The 19,556-nt window shown below is 34.1% G+C and overlaps 2 protein-coding genes across 2 annotated transcripts; both read left to right on the forward strand.

Annotated features, from left to right (window-relative positions):
- Positions 1-3,494: 3,494 nt before the first annotated feature.
- Positions 3,495-11,669, forward strand: LOC125808272 (peptide chain release factor APG3, chloroplastic). The gene is made up of 15 exons (XM_049487991.1): positions 3,495-3,712; positions 3,891-3,947; positions 4,641-4,721; positions 4,812-4,869; positions 5,021-5,124; positions 5,252-5,303; positions 6,158-6,207; positions 7,371-7,436; positions 7,534-7,698; positions 8,391-8,463; positions 8,566-8,698; positions 10,095-10,152; positions 10,728-10,775; positions 11,109-11,192; positions 11,290-11,669. Exons 1-15 carry the CDS (start codon positions 3,548-3,550, stop codon positions 11,356-11,358), a joined length of 1,263 nt encoding a protein of 420 aa, XP_049343948.1. The 5' UTR covers positions 3,495-3,547; the 3' UTR covers positions 11,359-11,669.
- Positions 11,670-13,049: 1,380 nt separating this feature from the next.
- LOC125808262 (uncharacterized) lies at positions 13,050-19,008 on the forward strand. The gene is made up of 15 exons (XM_049487977.1): positions 13,050-13,315; positions 13,411-13,483; positions 13,576-13,597; positions 13,678-13,756; positions 13,869-13,901; positions 14,287-14,435; positions 14,597-14,753; positions 15,288-15,528; positions 15,621-15,862; positions 16,713-16,976; positions 17,045-17,155; positions 17,524-17,748; positions 17,816-18,019; positions 18,112-18,288; positions 18,377-19,008. Exons 1-15 carry the CDS (start codon positions 13,106-13,108, stop codon positions 18,560-18,562), a joined length of 2,373 nt encoding a protein of 790 aa, XP_049343934.1. The 5' UTR covers positions 13,050-13,105; the 3' UTR covers positions 18,563-19,008.
- The last annotated feature ends 548 nt before the right edge of the window (positions 19,009-19,556 follow it).

Consider the following 19,556-nt stretch of genomic DNA (forward strand, 5'->3'; position numbering starts at 1 on the left):
ATATATCCTCCGTTTAAAGTTTGGCTCACTCATGCTCTTGTCGTCCAACTTTTCGTCTAAATATGCCCTAATGGGCGTTAGTTGGCCTGCTGGATCCAACTCATTTTCCATTTCTTTAAATGTCACATAGAATTGTCATGTCATTTTGACTTTACCACATGACATTTATATGAAAATGGAAAGGGATCAATTATGCCCCTAAAAATTTGAACCCATAAACACCTAATCCAACCCATAAATCAACCCCCCTTTTAAATAAACTACCCGACCCGTTTTCAACAATTTTGTTTAAAAATTTTATCTTTTTTGGTAAATCCCAAAAATTAGTAATTGATTAATAAAAAATATGAAAAAAATATAAAATTAACGCCAAAAATTCACAAATAAAGATTGTAAACTTAAATTCAACAATTTTAACATTTTTTTAAATTTTATTTATTTTTTTGGTAAATCCCGAAAATGAGTAATTGATTAATAAAAAATATGAAAAAAAATATAAAATTAACGCAAAAAAAATCACAAATAAATATAGTAACCTTAAATTCAAAATTTTCAAAAAAAAATTAATTTTTATTTTTTTCGGCAAATCCCGAAAATGAGTAATTTATTTTTTAAAAATAAAAATTTAAACAAAATTGTTGAAAACGGGTCGGGTAGTTTATTTAAAAGGGGGGTTGATTTATGGGTCAGATCAGGTATTTATGAGTGTGAATTTTTTAGGGGCATAATTGATCTCTTTCCATTTTCATATAAATGTCATGTGGTAAAGTCAAAATGACATGACAATTCCATGTGACATTTAAAGAAATGGAAATGAGTTGGATATGTTCAGCAGGCCAACTAACGCTATAAGGGTATATTTAGACGAAAAGTTGGACGGCGTATGAGTGAGCCAAACTTTAAACGAAAGATATATCTAGATCTTTTCGAATAATTTAGGGACATATTGACCCTTTACCTTTTTTGTATAATGATGTTTAGTTGAAATTATTATTTTTAAACAAAAGGTACAAAATCATTTGGTGAAGTCTTTTTATCTAAACAAATCTATATGAAACACATCATCCATGCTAACTTGCTGGTCAAGAAAAGTCGAACTTTAATCGCTAGTGGCATAATTGATATTATGAAGTAACATTAGGGGTATTTTAATAAATTATCTGCAGAGAAAAAGGACAGAGTACTACTGCTACAACCAATTATAGACGAGCACGTGTCATCCGTTTGTAGGTAGTTTCCGATCCCCAATTAACACACGCCTCCTAAGTTGTTTGGCTCATTGTGAGAAATAAGAATGTATAATGATATTTTAAAATTGAACCAATAGATTTTAAATTCGGAATCTGTCTCTAGGACAACTAAAGAGTATTATTATTGGATCGGAAATTTTTTATTGCAATGGATTTGAATTGTTTTAAACATAACAAAATATTGACGTCTCAACAACAATAACATTACAAATGAAATCTCACTAAGTGGGTTTGGGGAATTTTTACTAGCTTTAATTCCACTCCCAGCAAGACACACTACACTTAATGTAATAAAGATTTTTCTAGGAGAACAAAATGAAGCTAATTTACAGCTCTTGTCATATATCTATAATTGCTTCCAATAATTATGAATATATAGTGAATTTTTTGCGCAAGCCGTACATATTGCGTTAACAATAATGGGGGGAGGTGGTTTTGGTTAGTTAAATATAAGTTGTAGTTTGAGTCCTCTCGAGGACGGGCCCCCTTTTTTTTTTCCACAGTTCCTGTACGTGGAATGATTTCCAGTGAGTAAAGTAGTCTGGGGAAAGATAAGCCCTACCCACTATCCTTTAGAGTGTATATAAATATTATCACTATCTTGTGAAGATAGAGATTCTTTTCGAAAGACGTTGAGATCAAGTGCATCGTAATATTCACGTCTCACGAAAAATATTTACATTTATTTTCTTTATTTTTCCAAACATTTTTCATATTCATGTGATAAAAATATACTAAGAAAGTTGACTTAAATTATTCATTTCTATAAAATAATGACACTTGATTATCGTCCATTACAAAATCTTGACTTTCATCGAAGTTGAAATATTGTCAACTTATTTGACATTCAAACAAAAATATTGATATTCACTTGATATTGTATTTAAGATTACAGATATCATATAAATAAATTAAATCAAAATAAATATAAAAATAAGGCTACCATTTAATCACAGTAAAATTTATTTTTTTACATTTTCTTTTGGAAAGTAAATTTCGAGGTCAACATCAGAGTCCTTGACTAGTAAAACACATTTTTCCCTTAAAATCTACTTTTCTCATAAATGTTCACTATTTAGAGAAGACTTTCCTGTTTGGACAATATTTTAGTGGTAGTTGAATCAATGAATTTGATATTGAATATTAATGCGCCATTTGACCATAATAAACAAAGACTGTTTTTTATTTTATTTGAAATTTTGAATTTGTGGCTGGTTGTGTATTTTTTTTTGGAAGAATAGTTAGAATTTGAATTTACCTTTCTCTAGATGTGTTTTATATTTCTAATTTCTAAAAAGTAGTAAAATCATTTTATTTTAACTAATTGTCGTAAAACATTCAATTAAAATATTTTAAAAAGAATAATATCTTAAATAGATAATCACATAATATCATAAATTAGAACACATATATGAGTTACTACATGCTAGGTACTACTCATCTCAATCTCTTCATCCTTTTGATTACTATTGTCAGGGGCGGAGGCACTTTGGCAGAAAATTATACTGTTTATACATGATTAAGCTTTTTTTATGTATATATAGTAGATGTCGACTCCCTTTTGGTTTATTCATATGTCTACTTCTTAAAATTTGAACCTCCTTAATCAAAAATCTTGATTCTGCCACTGACATGTTCTATTTTGTTATGCTAGCACATCTCGTTGTCGACAAATGAGGTGAGGAGTTTAATCTGAATTATAGTCACCTTATCTTCCATGATATGATTGATAAATTGTGAGGATTTTTTTATCATGAATTTAACTATGATCGTCAGAAGTTGAATAGGAGGGTACCTCCTAGTAAGTCATCCATTTATTTGCTTGAAGGAACTTGATTACAAAAGTATGATTACGAGTAATATGTAACTCGTAGGAAGAGCTAATTGAAAAGGCCAATAGAAGAGAATTGTTGTATATTATTTTTGAATCTCTTAGTGCAAAAATAAAATAATTATTATAAAAAAACAGAAAATTAAAAATATATTTGTAAAATACTTGACTCATTTTTTAAACTCTACTCAAAAGTGTTAAAGTTTTTGTCGTTTACTTATATACGTCTTGATAACTTGACGTGCCACATCCACACAAATCGTTCATCTTCGAGAATCGAGCCCATCTATGTTTGGGACGTGGGCTACTGGGCTTTCTACTAGAACTAGAACTCTCTACGGGTCCAACCCATTTCCATTTCCGGGTCGCTTCACTTCCCGGTTCTTCTCGCTCGTAAATACACAGGGACCTGTTATCCATTCAAGTTTACAGAGCTGCAAAGTACCACGTCGGAGTTAAAAACACCATGAATACTCTAGCAAACTCCGGCTTCACCACTGCCGGAATCTCCACCGCTTGTTCCATTCAGTTGCCAGTACGACGCCGTTGCTCTGGACTTTCCAGTGGAGGATTAGCTTTTATTCGAGCTCCGCCGAACCGTAGTCCTCCTAGAAGAATCATCTGCATGGCGGTACGTATAATTGTTAGGAATATCTACCTCTTTTAGCTTGGAAGAGTTAGAATGAGTATAACATAAGGAATATTTCCTAAATTTTCGCCAATGTGTAAATTTAGGAATTCATTTTTTAGTGAGTTTTTAAGCTTTTCTGATAGTAGTCATTTCTAATGTTGGTTGTGGTATATTGCAGGAACCTTATCTAATTAAAAAACTCGATTCAGCTGAGAAAACGTGGAAAGAATTGTCGGTATGCCTCTTTCTGAATTTTAATGCTTTTTGAATTTCGAATAGTTCATTGTCTTCATTTTGAATTTCCAGTTGTGTTTACTATCCTTTCTGGATTTGCAAAATGTAAATTTAAGTGAAAATTACTTCTACTTTAAAGGAAGAGGATTGTGATAGGTTGATGGGATGAATCTAATATTTGTTGAGATAAAAAAAAAATCATACATGGACCTAACTATTAGTCTTTAAAATCAAATATTCGGTCTGAACTGAGCGAAAAGGCTATAGAGGATTCATATTAGTCTGGTATTGAGGCACAGTTTCTTGATATATCTACTAGTATATTGATGGAGAGGCTAGGATAGAGAGGTTATGGGGAGGGTAGGAAGGATAGATAGACTGTTTCCGATTGACTCTCGGCTCGAAACAAAAGAGACGAATTTGAAGCATGGTAGCACAAAAATATAACAAAATAACAAGATACATGGCAAATGAAGCAACAAATTATATGATTTGAATACATATGTTAATTTATTCAAGCAGTTATGACAGAAAGATAAGGTGAATTAGGTTTTCGCAACGTATAATTCGAGACAGGTTCATGTTTGGCTGGTTCAAAGTCTAAGCGTATATGAAGTGTTGCAAATTTCTAAATATTTCCTTTATAATGTGGAATGTCCACGAATTACATTTAAAACTACTGAAGCACTTTCAGGTTAAGCTTGCTGATCCAGATGTGGTCTCAAATCCAAGTGAATATCAGAAATTGGCGCAGTCAATGTCAGAGCTAGATGAAGTACCTCCCTAAACTGTCATTTTATCTCCTTTTCTATTGTTGACAAGATACACTATATTTTATTCACTTTTGTTGCCTTTTTTGAGCTAGGTCGTATTAACATACAGGAAATACAAGGATTGTGAGAAGCAATTGGAAGAGGCAAAAGGTTATCATCCACTTTTGTGGTAGTCCTAACATTTTCCTGATTATTTTTTTATGGCCACTTGCTAGCTCTCCCTCCATGATTTCATTATAATGTTTCTGTTTGTAATAGTTTATTTATACATAGATGTGACAACCTCTTCTATTCTTGGCAGCTTTAGCTAAAGAAGCTGGCACTGACGAGGACATGGCTGAGATGGTTGCTTCTGAAATTCAATCCTTGACAGAGCAAATCAAAGAGCTAGAGGAGAAGTTTAAGGTTATTCCAGTGCTTCAATTAAATTATTTTTATTTTACCTTTCTTATTTCGGCTTCCAGATAGTTCTCATATTTAATGTTTTCTATGCATCTTTGTGGGATTATGTTGATATTCCTCATGATTGCAGTTAATGCTCCTTCCAAGTGACCCTCTTGATGCCAGGAATATAATGCTTGAAGGTATATTATTCTCTTACTTTGCCTTATTGTCTTGATTTGTTTGTAGAATTTTCTGCTCTGCAGTCTGTGTCTTAGTTTCAGATTCATGAACTCCAAGCAATAATTAAGTGATCCAGATAATAATAAAGTAGAATATTCATCAGAACTTAATGAGCAGATGTAAAAACCACGAGCCTTTTCTTGAGATATTTAGAAGTGAAACAAACGATAAGGTTACAGACTCTGTTACTCCATCTCACTAAAATTAATTGACCTTGACTGGTTTTCAAAGAGTTTAAGAGGAAAGTGTATCGATTCTGAGAAAGTGGCAAAGTTAATGAAAAGATTCACATCAAAGTTGAGTTGATATAAATTAATACTATTTATATTTTCTTAAATTGTTGGAAGAAAAAACTTCCCCAATATAGGAGATAGCTCATATTTTTGGTACGGGATAAAATGGGAAGTAAGTCAATTGAAACATGACTGGGTACTACATGCTTCATTGAGTATCCCTTTAAATGGCCACTTTTTTTTCTTTTTTTTTTTGAGAAAGATAACATAATGGCCACATTTAGTTTTACATTTATATTATTGCTGATTTGATGAAATCGAGCACAACATACATTGATAGAATCTAATTGTTTGCAAGTCCTCTAAAAGTTGTCTAGCTTATAAATCTTTGGATGTGGCATGATTACCACTAGCACATCAGTAGCTACAAATATTGAAACTTAAGGGTTAGCCAGCATGTGATGTGTGTCTGCTCTATTCTGCTTAATTTTGATTTCTCACTCCTAATTGTTAAGTTAAGATATCCTTTTCACAAAAGCTTTAATTCTGGGTACAAGTGTCTTAACTCTTTTGTGTTGCAGTCAGGGCAGGTGCTGGTGGGGATGAGGCTGGAATTTGGGCTGGTGATCTTGTAGGTACATGTTCCTTTAGTCCTTCTGGATTCTTTTATATACTAGATACGTACGCCCGTGCCAGCACGGGCCCAACATATATCATTTATTTTGTTGTAATTTATGTGGCACAAATGAAATTTGGAGAGCCACTCAATTTTTTAATATATATTTTCTTAAAAAATTAAGTTTTTAATTATCGTAACTTATAAAATTGACATAATTTGTAAATAATATGTTATTTTCTCTGTCCCAATTTATGTGGCATGAATCAAATTTGAAGTGTTTTATTTGTGGTACTTTTAATTTTTTAAATTTTAATGACATGTTTTTTTACTAATAATATTAATGATCTAATATTAACATTAGAAATAAAAAAGTGATTTACAGATAAAAAATATAGAAATAAAATAATTAAACATATTACATATTAAGTAGTACTTATTTGGTTTTTTTTAATATACATATTTACCTATGTAAACAAGGTTTTCTTAAATAATAATAATAATAATAATAATAGTAATACTATTTTTAACTATATAAAACAGAATATTTTTGATGACATTTAAAAATTAAAAATATTTTTATTATGTAAGATAGAGGATGGAATAACTAAAATATGAATCCGAAATATATTTACGTAATACAAAATATTTTTTTTAATTAACACTAAAATAGTAAATTGACTGAATTAAAAAAAAAAAAAAAAAGTGATGTTGTCTGGGCTCGATCTCAGGACCTTGTGCATGAAATGTCATGCTGCAACCAATAAGCTAAGCAGGTAAATAAGAGGAAGAGCACACAGCTGAAGCACACATGTTGACGACCAGCTGTGTGCTCTAGTCTGATACTTTTTCAGATACTGAAAAAAAGAAAAGTTTAATCTCTGTTCATTCAACTCTTGGTACTTTTAACAGTGGCATGAGATAGACAGTACTATGTTGCCTTATAACATATGGCCTTTATGGGTCCAAAGTGCAATACCTTACAGCTAAGAAATAAATAAATGGGACTTTAAATACCTGGTCACCATTACATTCCACCAATCAATATAGAGTCCTTAAAGTGTTATTTCATCTGCTGAGCTATGACAGAAGTGGTTATTGCTTCCAATATCGTGAAATGAAGAACCCAGGTCTGATTGTTTGGCACACTTATTTCTTCTTTCCTTTGACATAATTAGGTGCGTATGTATGAGAAATACAGTGAACGGAACTCTTGGAAGTTTGCTCCAATCTCTTGCTCCGAGGTAAATATGCACTAAATTCTAATTGACATCTACTTTTTCATTTTCTAAAAACAAGTAATTTCTTCCTCTAATCTATTTAACATCATTTTTTTTCAAGGCTGAAAAAGGAGGATTCAAAACATATGTGATGGAGATCAAAGGCAACCGAGTCTATAGTAAATTGAAATATGAATCTGGTGTTCATCGAGTTCAACGTGTACCACTAACAGAAACTCAAGGCCGTGTTCACACTTCTACTGCAACCGTTGCTATCATGCCAGAGGTTAGTTATCCACATGTTCACTCAAAATTATCTCCTATTTAGTCTAGCTCAATATGACCATCTTTTTTAGTGAGAGTATTGAAAACAACGTTGAACTTGGCGCAAATTATTAGTTTCGTCCCTGAACTATTGACAGCCTTAAAAACATCCCTCTACTCGACTAGCTAAACTTAAATAAACCCCCGATCTGCCAGATAACATAGCAAGTGGTCTCAAACTCTTGTAGGAGCATGAAACTCTTAATAAAAAGCAGAGAGAAGTGTTGAAAACATCCCTAAGGTTAACGAGAATTTAGGGGTGTATTTCACTCATAGTGCAATATCAAGGGTGTATTTAAGTTCAATTAGTGAAGTAAAGGAGTGTATTTAAGGCAGTCAATAGTTCGGGGATGAAACTAATAATTTGTGCGGAGTTTAGGGGTGTTTTCAATATTTCTCTCTCTTTTTTTATGTAATTGTACTATCTGCAAGTTCATCCCAAATGTTGTAGCAATCACATAGCTTGCTGCATCATTTAAATCACCATGTACAACTGAGTTGTTGCCGATCACCAGACTTCCAATTTTACGTAGAGTTTTCATTATGTTCTCTTTGATTGTTTTTCCCCAAGTATCCCTAGGTCTTTTCAGTTCCCTGTTGTTCTGCAGCTGTTATTTCTTTTGGTTTCATCCTTGATATATTTTATGGTTTCAGGCTGATGAAGTTGATGTGGAAATTGACCCGAAGGATATAGAACTAACAACAGCACGTTCTGGTGGTGCTGGAGGTACATGATGATTCAATTTTTCATGTTCTACTACATTTCCCTATACATGAACTTCTTGTGCTTATTGACATGCATATATTAATGCATGATTATGCTATGCAGGGCAGAATGTTAACAAGGTGGAGACTGCAGTTGATCTTTACCATAAACCAACAGGAATTAGAATCTTTTGTACTGAAGAAAGGAGTCAGCTTAAAAACAAGAATCGTGCTTTCCAACTATTGAGAGCAAAATTGTAAGGGACATTGATTCACATATAAGTTTTTTGCTTAATGGAGTTACTGAACTTTATTATATAGAAATAAAAGATAAAAAACAGAATTGCTCAACTTAGATATGGATGAAATTAGTCCCATGGATTAGGTGAGAAACCCTTGCTTGTAAGATGACCTCTTCTGAGAGCAACTAGATAGGTTTGCTTAAGAAAATGATATACTTACTGATGCGAACCTGAAGTACTGCTTTCTAGATCCTATAAAGAAAGTTTCTGGTGTTTGAACTGCCCACTATGTCTGGTCACAGAAACGGATCCAGAAATTAAATTTAAGGGGTACAGCTTTTAAGATTTTCCACATTGAACTCATTGTACAGTTAAAATTATGGGTTCAAGCCTAATATTTGTTGAGATTTTAGTAGGTTTTTACATATATATCTACACTCCATGTTGAAAGTTATGGGTTCAGGTGAACCTGTTGCCAAAAGGTTATATCCGCCCGTGTCTGGACTTTACTTCAATTCTGCGGAATAGTTTTGTTTGCGTGTCAAAAAAATTCACTGCTTAGAACACCTTCATTTGCTTGTTTAAGAGTGAAACAAACTTAAGTGATTGCCCATGTCAGATATGCTTTTCATTAAGCATGTGGTATGTGTTCTTCATATCTAGATAACCTTGCCATATATAATAGTGTGAACTAAAGAAACCTACGTGATTAAGGAAGAATCTGTTAGTATTTGGCTATGTTCTTTGACAATGATAATCCCATAGACTAACTTTCAAGTTTCCAATGCATCAAACAATAAAGGTCTATCATGTTACCTGATTCAAAAAAAACAAGAAAGGTCTGTTATTGTTAGCCTTTTATCCTTTAGGCATGGTTATGGTTTGACACTTCATTTGCTTTTATGGAAGTCCACAAGGCTATGTGATTTGGGGTTGTCAAAAATTTGGTCACTGGCTGATAGAGCCCGTGATCGATCAATCAAGACAATCACTGGAAGGAAACTTGTCCAAGAGCTGATGACCCCTCTGTGTCATCCCTTTTCTAGTTGATCTTCACCATTTGACAATTTCTATGATGGTCATATTCATATATGAATCCCTACATAATTTTACTTGCAATGAAATATGTCATTAGTTTCAGACTGCACTATCTGCTAGTGAACTAGAACCAAAATCTTATGGGTCCTAAAATTCACCGGAATAATTGTCTAGGCTGAAGAGCCATGGACAGTCTACATAGTTCCATGTATGTATCATCTTTATACATTGGTACATTCATGTTATTTCACTACTATGTATGCATTTTCTCTATTACTAACACAAGGTGATAATTATGTAAATTTTTACTATGTCCATAACTTCTGGAATTACTATTATCTGTGCATGGATATGACTTGTGACGTTCTTCCAGGTATGAGATTAAGCTGAGGGAGCAGCAGGAGTCAATAAGAAATCAGAGAAAATTACAGGTAAGATAACTAAACCTTCATATCGTTGAACTAGCCTACTCAAAATGCAGTAGGAAGGGGATACTCAAATCAACATGGTTGGCACCATATTTTTTATGTTTTCTTTTAAATGTCCTAATCTAAAATGATATCCATATGGAACATACCTATATGTTCCACAAGTTCAAGTAGCTTACATATATCTACCTGCTGATCATCTAATATATACCATCACTACTGCAAACCTTTCATATTGATAGTGTCTGTGACAGATAAGTAAATGTCGAGGAAATGGTTTAACACAACCTTTTACAATTTGAATGGAAGAAAATGACCCTGCAAAGATCTCTTACATGTAAAAACAAAGAATTATAGGTAGATTTGGCATAAAACTGAATTGTAATGAGCCACAAAACCAATTGACCTGTATATGTTATAATTGTTTCCTGGGTTTACATAACATGACCAAGCTAATAAAACATTTTTTATATGGTCAATTTTAGGCCTTGTGATCTCATAAATTTTCGTATTAGATTAAAAAGCACAAGGACAAGATATCTTGTTAATTTTCCTTATTAGACTCTTTATAATGACAGGTAGGTACTGGTGCTCGGTCAGAAAAAATTCGGACATACAACTACAAGGTAATTAAGCCATAATTCCTTGAACTGAAAAGTGTGTTATTCCCCAAAGAAACTTTTGGCATCCAATTAATGATTATGATGGTATAATATCCTACCACAATCTCAAACTGCAGTTTTGGTTCATAGAAACAAGTACTTTCACTGAATATGAAAAACTGTAAACGTTGTGTTTTTCCTGATTATTGCTTAAAAAGTGATGGTACAAGTGAAGCATACTCATGGTTCTGCATTCTTTTGAAATATTCTGACTGGTTCCTACGGTTCTCTTTTGGATTACCAACCCTTGTGCCCCATCTTTTCATCATTCTGATCTCTTTTCTCTGATGTTCACAGGACAATAGGGTCACTGATCATCGGCTAAAAATGAACTTTCCGCTTATGACGTTTCTTGAGGGTGACATCGAGACAGCTGTTCAGGTATGTTACTTTGCTAAGTAGCTATTTGGAACCCCTTAGGGGAGGGGATGGTAAGAATTCCCATTAAGACTGTCATGCTAATTTCATCTTTGTGCAGTCTTGTTCTACTTTGGAGCAACAAGAGTTACTGCAAGAACTTGCTGAATCTGCCAGTGCACCTGCTTGATAATTTGAGACCTTTGTTTTCGCTAGAAGTTCTATTTTTTTTCCTTCGTGGAACACTTCTCACACAAATCCCGATGGGTCCTCGGATCAGCATTGTTTAAATGGACCGTAAGGATATCATTCTTGTTAGAATTGTTGTAAATCTAGGATCAGCACAAAAGAATGAGGAGATCTAGTGCTAACCAGGATCCTTTTTTGGAACTTGGCTTCTAAATGTTACAGAACACTTCAACAAGAAGTTCATTATTGAAAATCAATGTAATCCTTGTGCATAATTTCTTCATCAATCTGAAAATCATTATATTGCTTGTGCATATTTCGCTCATTTTTAACGCTGATATTCTACGGATTTGTTTGTTGGTTTCTTCTTCTTTGCCTTTTGTTTCCCATCTGTTTTCTTTCGCGATTCAATCTGTAAGGCTAATGTTATGTTGTCGTGAGGCTTTGGTCATGCTGACTACTATAGGTTAGCTATTTCTAGCTTCTATACTAGACCTTCCACTTTGATGTAGTTTTCGTTTGTATTGGTACTTGTCCTCCAGCCTGGGTAAAAAAAGGTTAACTCTATTATTCCTCTACCCTGCTGCTTTTTTCCTTCTCTTTTTATCACTATTCCCACCTAGTTCCTCGGCTTTGGTTGCTTGGCCCAGGATATACCAACGGTTAGTAAGCAACGATCTAACGACCCTCTTATATAGGTTGGAGCTACCTTATTATTAGAGAAGTTTTTCCGCTATCTAATTAGGGTTGACACCTAAATTTAGTCTTCAAGACACTATATCTTGAGAAAATCGTAGAGTGCATTAGTCCCTTTAGTGATAGGGGCGACTTTGTCATGTGTCCCATCTATATGCAACACGAGAGGATATTTTTACAATTAAATCTATAGTTTTAATTTATCTATGACCGATGCTTACTTGATTTTATTTTTGTTTTATCATACTTACTAAAAGAATGCACTTTGAAATAAAACATACCCAAGTCGAATTGGCCAATAGTTGACAATCATTTGAAAGCAAATAAATTTACCACATACCATTGATATTCGGTAATGAGACAAATGGTGAGAAAGATGATATGAATGCTCCCGTAATTGATTATCATTACAAAGCTAATGATATTGAATTAATTTAAATTTAATATGTAATCAATCCTTAAACTTATTACGAATATTCCATTACACGCTTGAACTAAACTTTATTTTAACTAAACACCTCAACTTTTAATGAAGTGTTTCAATTAGATTACATACTCAACTTTCAAATTACTCTTCCGTCCCAATTTATGTGCTACCTTTAGGATTTTGAGATTCAAATAAGTTTATTTTTTATTTTGAATTATTAATAATTGTGACTTCTAGTACTTTTTACTTAGTTAATAAACGTATAAATTTCATTTAAAAAAAGTTGAAAATTCCATGAGCTGAATATCGATCAAACTTAAGTTTACTCTCAAAAAACAAAAAATATCACATAAATTGAACAAATTTTCAATCAAACTTAAACCCGACTCTCAAAAAAACAAAAATTGTCTGGATATCGAGCACCAGTGGAACCGTATAACCGCAGTTTTCTTCAGTAGCTGCAACGTGTCGAACTCTCTAGTCAATCATCATCATCAGTGAATCCAACACTCGTCAAATCCTCCAAATGGCATGGAGGTTCGCACCATTTCTTCAACCTTCTCTTCTCACTATAAATATAAACCCCCAATTTTCAACCATTTTTGCTTCTGCAAAATCATCTTCTATGCTCAATAAACTCCTAATTTCTTCATCATCTTCCTCATTTCGGTACTTGTGTAAATCCACTAAGCCCTTTTTTCGTCAACCCATCCGTGTTCTTCCCATGGCTGAACAACAATCATCATCATTCAGTACTTCTTCACAGACCCATAAACATACCAATCGTCTCGCTTCTGAACATAGTCCTTACCTTCTTCAGCACGCTCATAATCCGGTACTAATTGGATTATTTTGAACAAAAATAGTTGAAATTGTTGATAGAATAGAAAATTTTATGCACTGATTTTTACTTTGTTTCATTGTGGGAAGGTTGATTGGTATCCATGGGGTGAGGAAGCGTTTGCTGAAGCTCGTAAAAGAGATGTCCCAATCTTCTTATCAAGTCAGTGACTTTTTGTGTTTCGTTATATTAATGTTGGATTTATTTCAGTAATATTGACATATTTTATCTTCCATGTTGTATTTGGTTTGAAGTTGGTTACAGTACATGTCATTGGTGAGTTTTTTCGATTTTTTTACTTGGAAAGGTGCAAGAAATTAGTATAGTGGAAGACTGATGCTTTATTCATTGATAAGGTGTCATGTTATGGAAGTTGAATCTTTTGAAGATGAAGAGGTAGCCAAATTGCTAAATGATTGGTTCATTAGCATTAAGGTGAATCTGAAAGTTTTGTTCATGCTAATTACAGCTTGAGCTACATATATTTGGTTATCTGAATATTTGGAGAATAATAGACATTTAGTTACCTTTACTTGTATGTGGACAGGTTGATAGAGAGGAGCGTCCAGATGTTGATAAGGTAGAATTTGTTTTACTGAATCAATGCTCAAATCGCATTTATAATTGATTCTCTTTTGAACTTGTTTCTTGGATTAAATCAAAATCATTCCAGTTGAACCTGCATTGCCCTATATGATTACATGTGTGTTTATTGGGTTATGCTCAGTTTTGCCCTTGGTTATTTTCGGTAATCCTCATTGATAGTAAACATGCTCTTTGGAAATAACTTGCTGCAATCACTTTCTTGGTCATCTGATGTGCAAACAGTGAAAGCATGAGTCTTTGCAACGTGATTAGACTGGCATTTTATTGACTAAGCTTGATTCCTCGGTGATTATTTGTTTTTCAATTTGACAATAGTGATGCTATCTGCGTTGAGTAGCTCAATTTTGATTCTCTCTCAGGTGTACATGACATATGTGCAAGCTTTATATGGTGGTGGTGGCTGGCCACTAAGTGCCTTCCTTTCACCTGATTTGAAGCCCTTGATGGGTGGGACTTATTTTCCTCCAGAAGACAAATATGGAAGGCCGGGATTTAAAACTATACTTAGGTGTGTTCATTCTGCACTTTCAGATTAAGTGGTTCAACATAAACTTCTGCTCAACTATAAGTATGAATGGCATTTTTCTTAAGCTCAATTGCTGTCGAGCAGCATCAATGTTCAATTCAAACTTCTGAGAATATTCCTGTGTACTTCATCATCATGCTTAGGAAAGTGAAGGAAGCGTGGAATAGCAAGAGAGATACACTTATCCAGAGTGGGGCGTTTGCAATAGAACAATTATCAGAAGCCTTGGCAGCAACTTCAACATCAAATAAGCTCTCAGATGAGGTTCCGCAAACCGCACTGCGTAAATGTGCTGATCATGTAAGATTTTCTGAAAATCTGCTGTTGAGTTTTCTTTGCATGTGGTGGCAACCTGGCTATTTGGAGTTAGAGCATGTTTGGATTGGCTTATTTTAAGTGCTTTAAGCCTAAATAGCGTTTAAGCACTTTCGAAGTGTTCGGGTAAATTAAAAAGGTGCTTATAAGCATTTGATTTTAAGCTAAAATGATAAAAATAAGCCAAAAGCTAAAGGCCAATCCAGACAGGCTCTTAGTTACGAGAAGAACCACATTTGATGCTTGAGAGAGACCTTTTACCTTCTCCTGTCTCTTCTCTATTACTGCTATCCCTATCATTTAAACTACTTCAGAATTCTTCAGATTACTCACGATAAATATTGCCCTTTTCTCTGTGGTAGTTAATCCTCAGTGTGGTAAGTCTCTCACTGACTTGATCATATGACATCTTTGCATGTTCCTGAAATTTGACCATCTGAATGCTAGTCTTAAGGATTTAATTATCTCGGTTCTCAAAATATGTGTTGTTGTTAATGATGGTCTAACTTCCTGCTACAGCTAGCAGAAAGCTATGATTCAAAATATGGTGGTTTTGGTTCTGCACCCAAGTTTCCCAGGCCAGTTGAGATGCAGCTGATGCTTTACAACTCAAAGAGGTCTGGAGAGACTGGAAACTCAGGTGAAGCCAAGAATGCTCTAAAAATGGTCTTATTCACTTTAGAATGCATGGCGAGGGGTGGTATCCATGATCATGTTGGCGGTGGTTTTCACAGATACAGTGTAGATGAATGCTGGCATGGTGAGCTAAATTGTTATGTATGTGTTCTGATATCAATTTTAAATCCAATTTTGTTGTTCAATTTATGAGTGTTCCTTTCCTGCTTCTTGCAGTTCCACATTTCGAGAAAATGTTATATGATCAAGGTCAACTTGTTAATGTCTATTTGGATGCCTTTAGTATCACAAAGGATGTGTATTATTCAAGTTTGTCTCGTGATATACTTGACTACCTGAGAAGGGATATGATTGGTCCTAGTGGTGAAATATATTCGGCTGAAGATGCTGATAGTTATGAATCTGAAGGTGCCTCACGGAAAAAGGAGGGTGCTTTCTATGTCTGGACTAGTACTGAGGTACTTATGACTTCTAATTGTTTTTACCAACAATTTTTTCAGAACTAGTATCCTTTCTTGTTTTGTTGTTTAAATTTTGGGTATTCGCACATGTATAAATCATTGTTGGCTGATCATCTTCTTGACTATATATATGGAATAGTTGACCTCCAGCTTATATTGTGTCTTGACTCTTGATATCTAGCTCCATATGTTGCAAATCTTTATAGTTTGGAGAAAGCTCTGATATGGTTTTGGAAAATGACAATATGGTATAGCAATTTAGTAGTCAACTTGACTCATGAAACAGGAACATTAAATTGTGAACTTAGAATCTGTGTTGTTCAATGAATTTGATTATTCTATAGAAATTTATACGCATTGATCTATAGTAGATTATCCGTGGGAAGTGTGTAAAATAAAATTCCATCGAAGGTCAACAACCCAGCCTACTTGTAAGTTGGAGACTGGGCACATCCAATTTTGATGCAAGGTCAGCTATATCTACATTTGCAGTGATCCTTCTTTTGAATCAGATTACAAATTATGTAATCCTACCAAGTAGCTCTTCTCGCCAAATAGGTTGCATAAATCCTGTTTATTCTCAACTGCTGTCATGGAAGGTTTGTCATTACTTCAAAAAGAGTCCAGTCGTCAGACATGCTAAAACAGTTGGATCAATGCTTAGTCCAATCTACATATAGGAAGACAGTTTTTAACAGAAATATAGTCTTGTAGGACATGGTTACTTGTAGTTTAAAAAGTAAAATAAGGAAACGGAAGACCTACCAAGAGAACTATTTGTGTGCCACAATTTTCTGCCAATGTTGAGCTTGAGTGCGTACTTTGACTTGGTTCCATCTTTCTGAAGGTTGACAACATAGTAGGCGAGCATGCAACACTCGTCAAGGATCACTACTATATAAAACCCTCAGGTAATTGTGATCTTTCAAGAAAGAGTGATCCACATAATGAATTCAAGGACAAAAACGTGCTAATAGAAAGAAGTAGTACCTCTGCAATGGCATCAAAACATGCTTTGCCTGTTGAGGAGTATCTTGATATCCTAGGAAATGCTCGCCGAAAACTTTTTGATGTGAGGTCGAAACGTCCCCGACCGCATCTGGATGATAAGGTATATTATTTTTAGGTGTGTATTTTATTTTCATTAGGTTTAGTGTGATGAGTTATCTATTCTTGTAGGTTATTGTATCATGGAATGGACTAGTGATTTCATCTCTGGCCAGGGCGTCAAAAATCCTGAAGGGAGAACCAGAGGGAACAAGATTCTACTTTCCAGTGACGGGCACCAATGTAAGATTTCAGAGCCACCTTTAAGTTTAAGAGATAGGTTAGTCTGATAAATCCGTGACACTTGTTTAGTCTCAGAAGATGTGGAAATTTGTAGACTGGGGGTGGTAAATTTTTTGTTAAAAGCTCTTAATTTCAGTATGTTTAATGAAATGCAGATCCTCATTGTCCTCCAACTCTGTGCAGCTTAAACCAAAATCTGTGTCACTGGATTTGTCTATGTCCATTAGTTAACTTTTGTTGGTTACAAAGTCTCATTATTGCAAAGTATCTTGGCTACACGTTTAGTCAACTGGACGTCCTAGATTAAGTATTGTTGGTGGCAGTTACTTTTCTGTTGTCTGCGTAATTATTTTTCTTGTTATGTTCAGCCCAAGGAGTACATGGATGTCGCTGAGAAAGCAACATATTTTATTAGGAAACACCTTTATAATGAACAGACGCGCAGGCTGCAGCATAGCTTCAGGAATGGTCCCTCCAAAGCACCTGGATTTCTAGATGATTATGCATTTTTGATAGCAGGTCTACTGGATCTTTATGAATTCGGCGGTTCAGTCTTCTGGTTGGGTTGGGCACTCAAACTTCAGGAGATACAGGTAAGGAAAATTTAGGATCTTCTGGTGAATGGGACAAGTTCTTATTACTGTGAACTATTTCTTGCAGGATGAGTTATTTCTCGACAAAACTGGAGGAGGTTACTTTAACACAACTGGTGAAGATCCTTCTGTTCTTCTACGTGTGAAAGAAGATCATGATGGGGCTGAGCCTTCAGGGAATTCCGTTTCTGTGATTAATCTAGTGAGATTGGCCTCTATGGTTGCTGGTGAAAAATCAAAACTTTACAGAGAGACCGCAGAACATGTCCTGGTACGCCTATTGCCTTGAACTTTCTGCATCTTACATTGACTATATAATCCATGTATTGTTCCCAGTAGATTTTTAACCTTTGCGTTTAATAGGCGGTTTTTGAGAAGAGATTGAAAGATGCAGCTGTTGCTGTGCCACTGATGTGCTGTGCAGCAGATATGCTGGCTATTCCGTCCAGAAAGCAAGTAGTTATAGTCGGAGTAAAGTCTTCTGAGGAGTTTGAAAACATGGTTACTGCTGCTCATGCAGCATATGATCCTAACAAGACGGTAAATACTTTGCTTGTAGTAGCTAAATCGTTCATATCACATTGTACAACTATGGATTTCGCTTCTGACTCGTACTGATTCTGAATAGGTGATTCACATTGATCCCGCGGATGCGGAAGAGGTGGCATTTTGGGAAGAAACTAATGGAAATATTGCTCTGATGGGGAAAAACAATGCTGCTGCGGACAAAGTGATAGCCCTTGTTTGCCAAAACTTCACATGTAGTCCTCCAGTCAGTGATCCAAAAGCTCTTGAATCGTTGCTCTCGCAGTAGATAAATTCCAAAAGTAGTTCAAGTGTGTGTACATAAAGTGGCGAAAAACAAACTGGAGAGACGGAGATCCGTTGTTGGTTATGTGTTGCAATAAGTCTCTTGCTATGGTGGTTATGAATTCTTGTGGATCAACTGATCACTATACTGCAGTTCATTAGTTCAAAGCAATGTAGATGAAAACTAGAAATAAAGGTCACTTGTGAGTTTAATGAATGTTTACACTTGTATAGTTGGGTCAATCCTGGTGTTGGAGAATATTAAGTTTATTATTTAACATTAACAGTTGGAATAAATGCAAAAGGTTGTGTTTATTTTGTAGTTTCCCTTTATCTAAGGGGTTGGTTAGCGGATAAGTTATTTATGTATTAAATTTTGTATAAATTATATCATGTTTTGTAACTTTTTTTCCCACTATGTATAAGATAAATTCGATGTTTGGTTTGTAATTTAGGAAAATCTGTATAATTAATTAACTAATACATGGAATCTGTATAATTAATTAACTAATAATATATATCGGTTAGGAGTCCATTTATCTATTATTTTATATATGAATTAAAGATAGAATAATTAATTTATGAATAATAAATCATGTATAATTAATTTTGATTTGATGTAAAATAATACATAGATTTTTTCAAGCTAAGCGAATATTATTGATTTACTTTTATGATATTGCAGTTTATGTAGAGTACAATAATTTGTTATAATTTTGTCTTCTTACCATTTTTGGGTCCTTCAATGCTTTTTACTGTTTGGCATATCTTAATTTCAGCAGGCAGAATTTATCAAACACAAAACTCGTGTTTAGATTCTCTTTCATATCTTAGCTACTTTTTGCTGCAATGCCAGCCTCCTCACTTTAAAACATTATCCAATGGTTCCATTGTCCTCCTTTCGTCCATTTTTACTCGTTTATTATATTATAGCAATAATAATATATTCAATATAGTTTCACATAGCGAAATTTAATAAATACTATTTTCTCATTTTA

Source organism: Solanum verrucosum, unplaced genomic scaffold (assembly GCF_900185275.1).
Source record: "Solanum verrucosum unplaced genomic scaffold, falcon-dt-bn FXZP01000234.1, whole genome shotgun sequence".
NCBI lineage: Eukaryota > Viridiplantae > Streptophyta > Magnoliopsida > Solanales > Solanaceae > Solanum > Solanum verrucosum.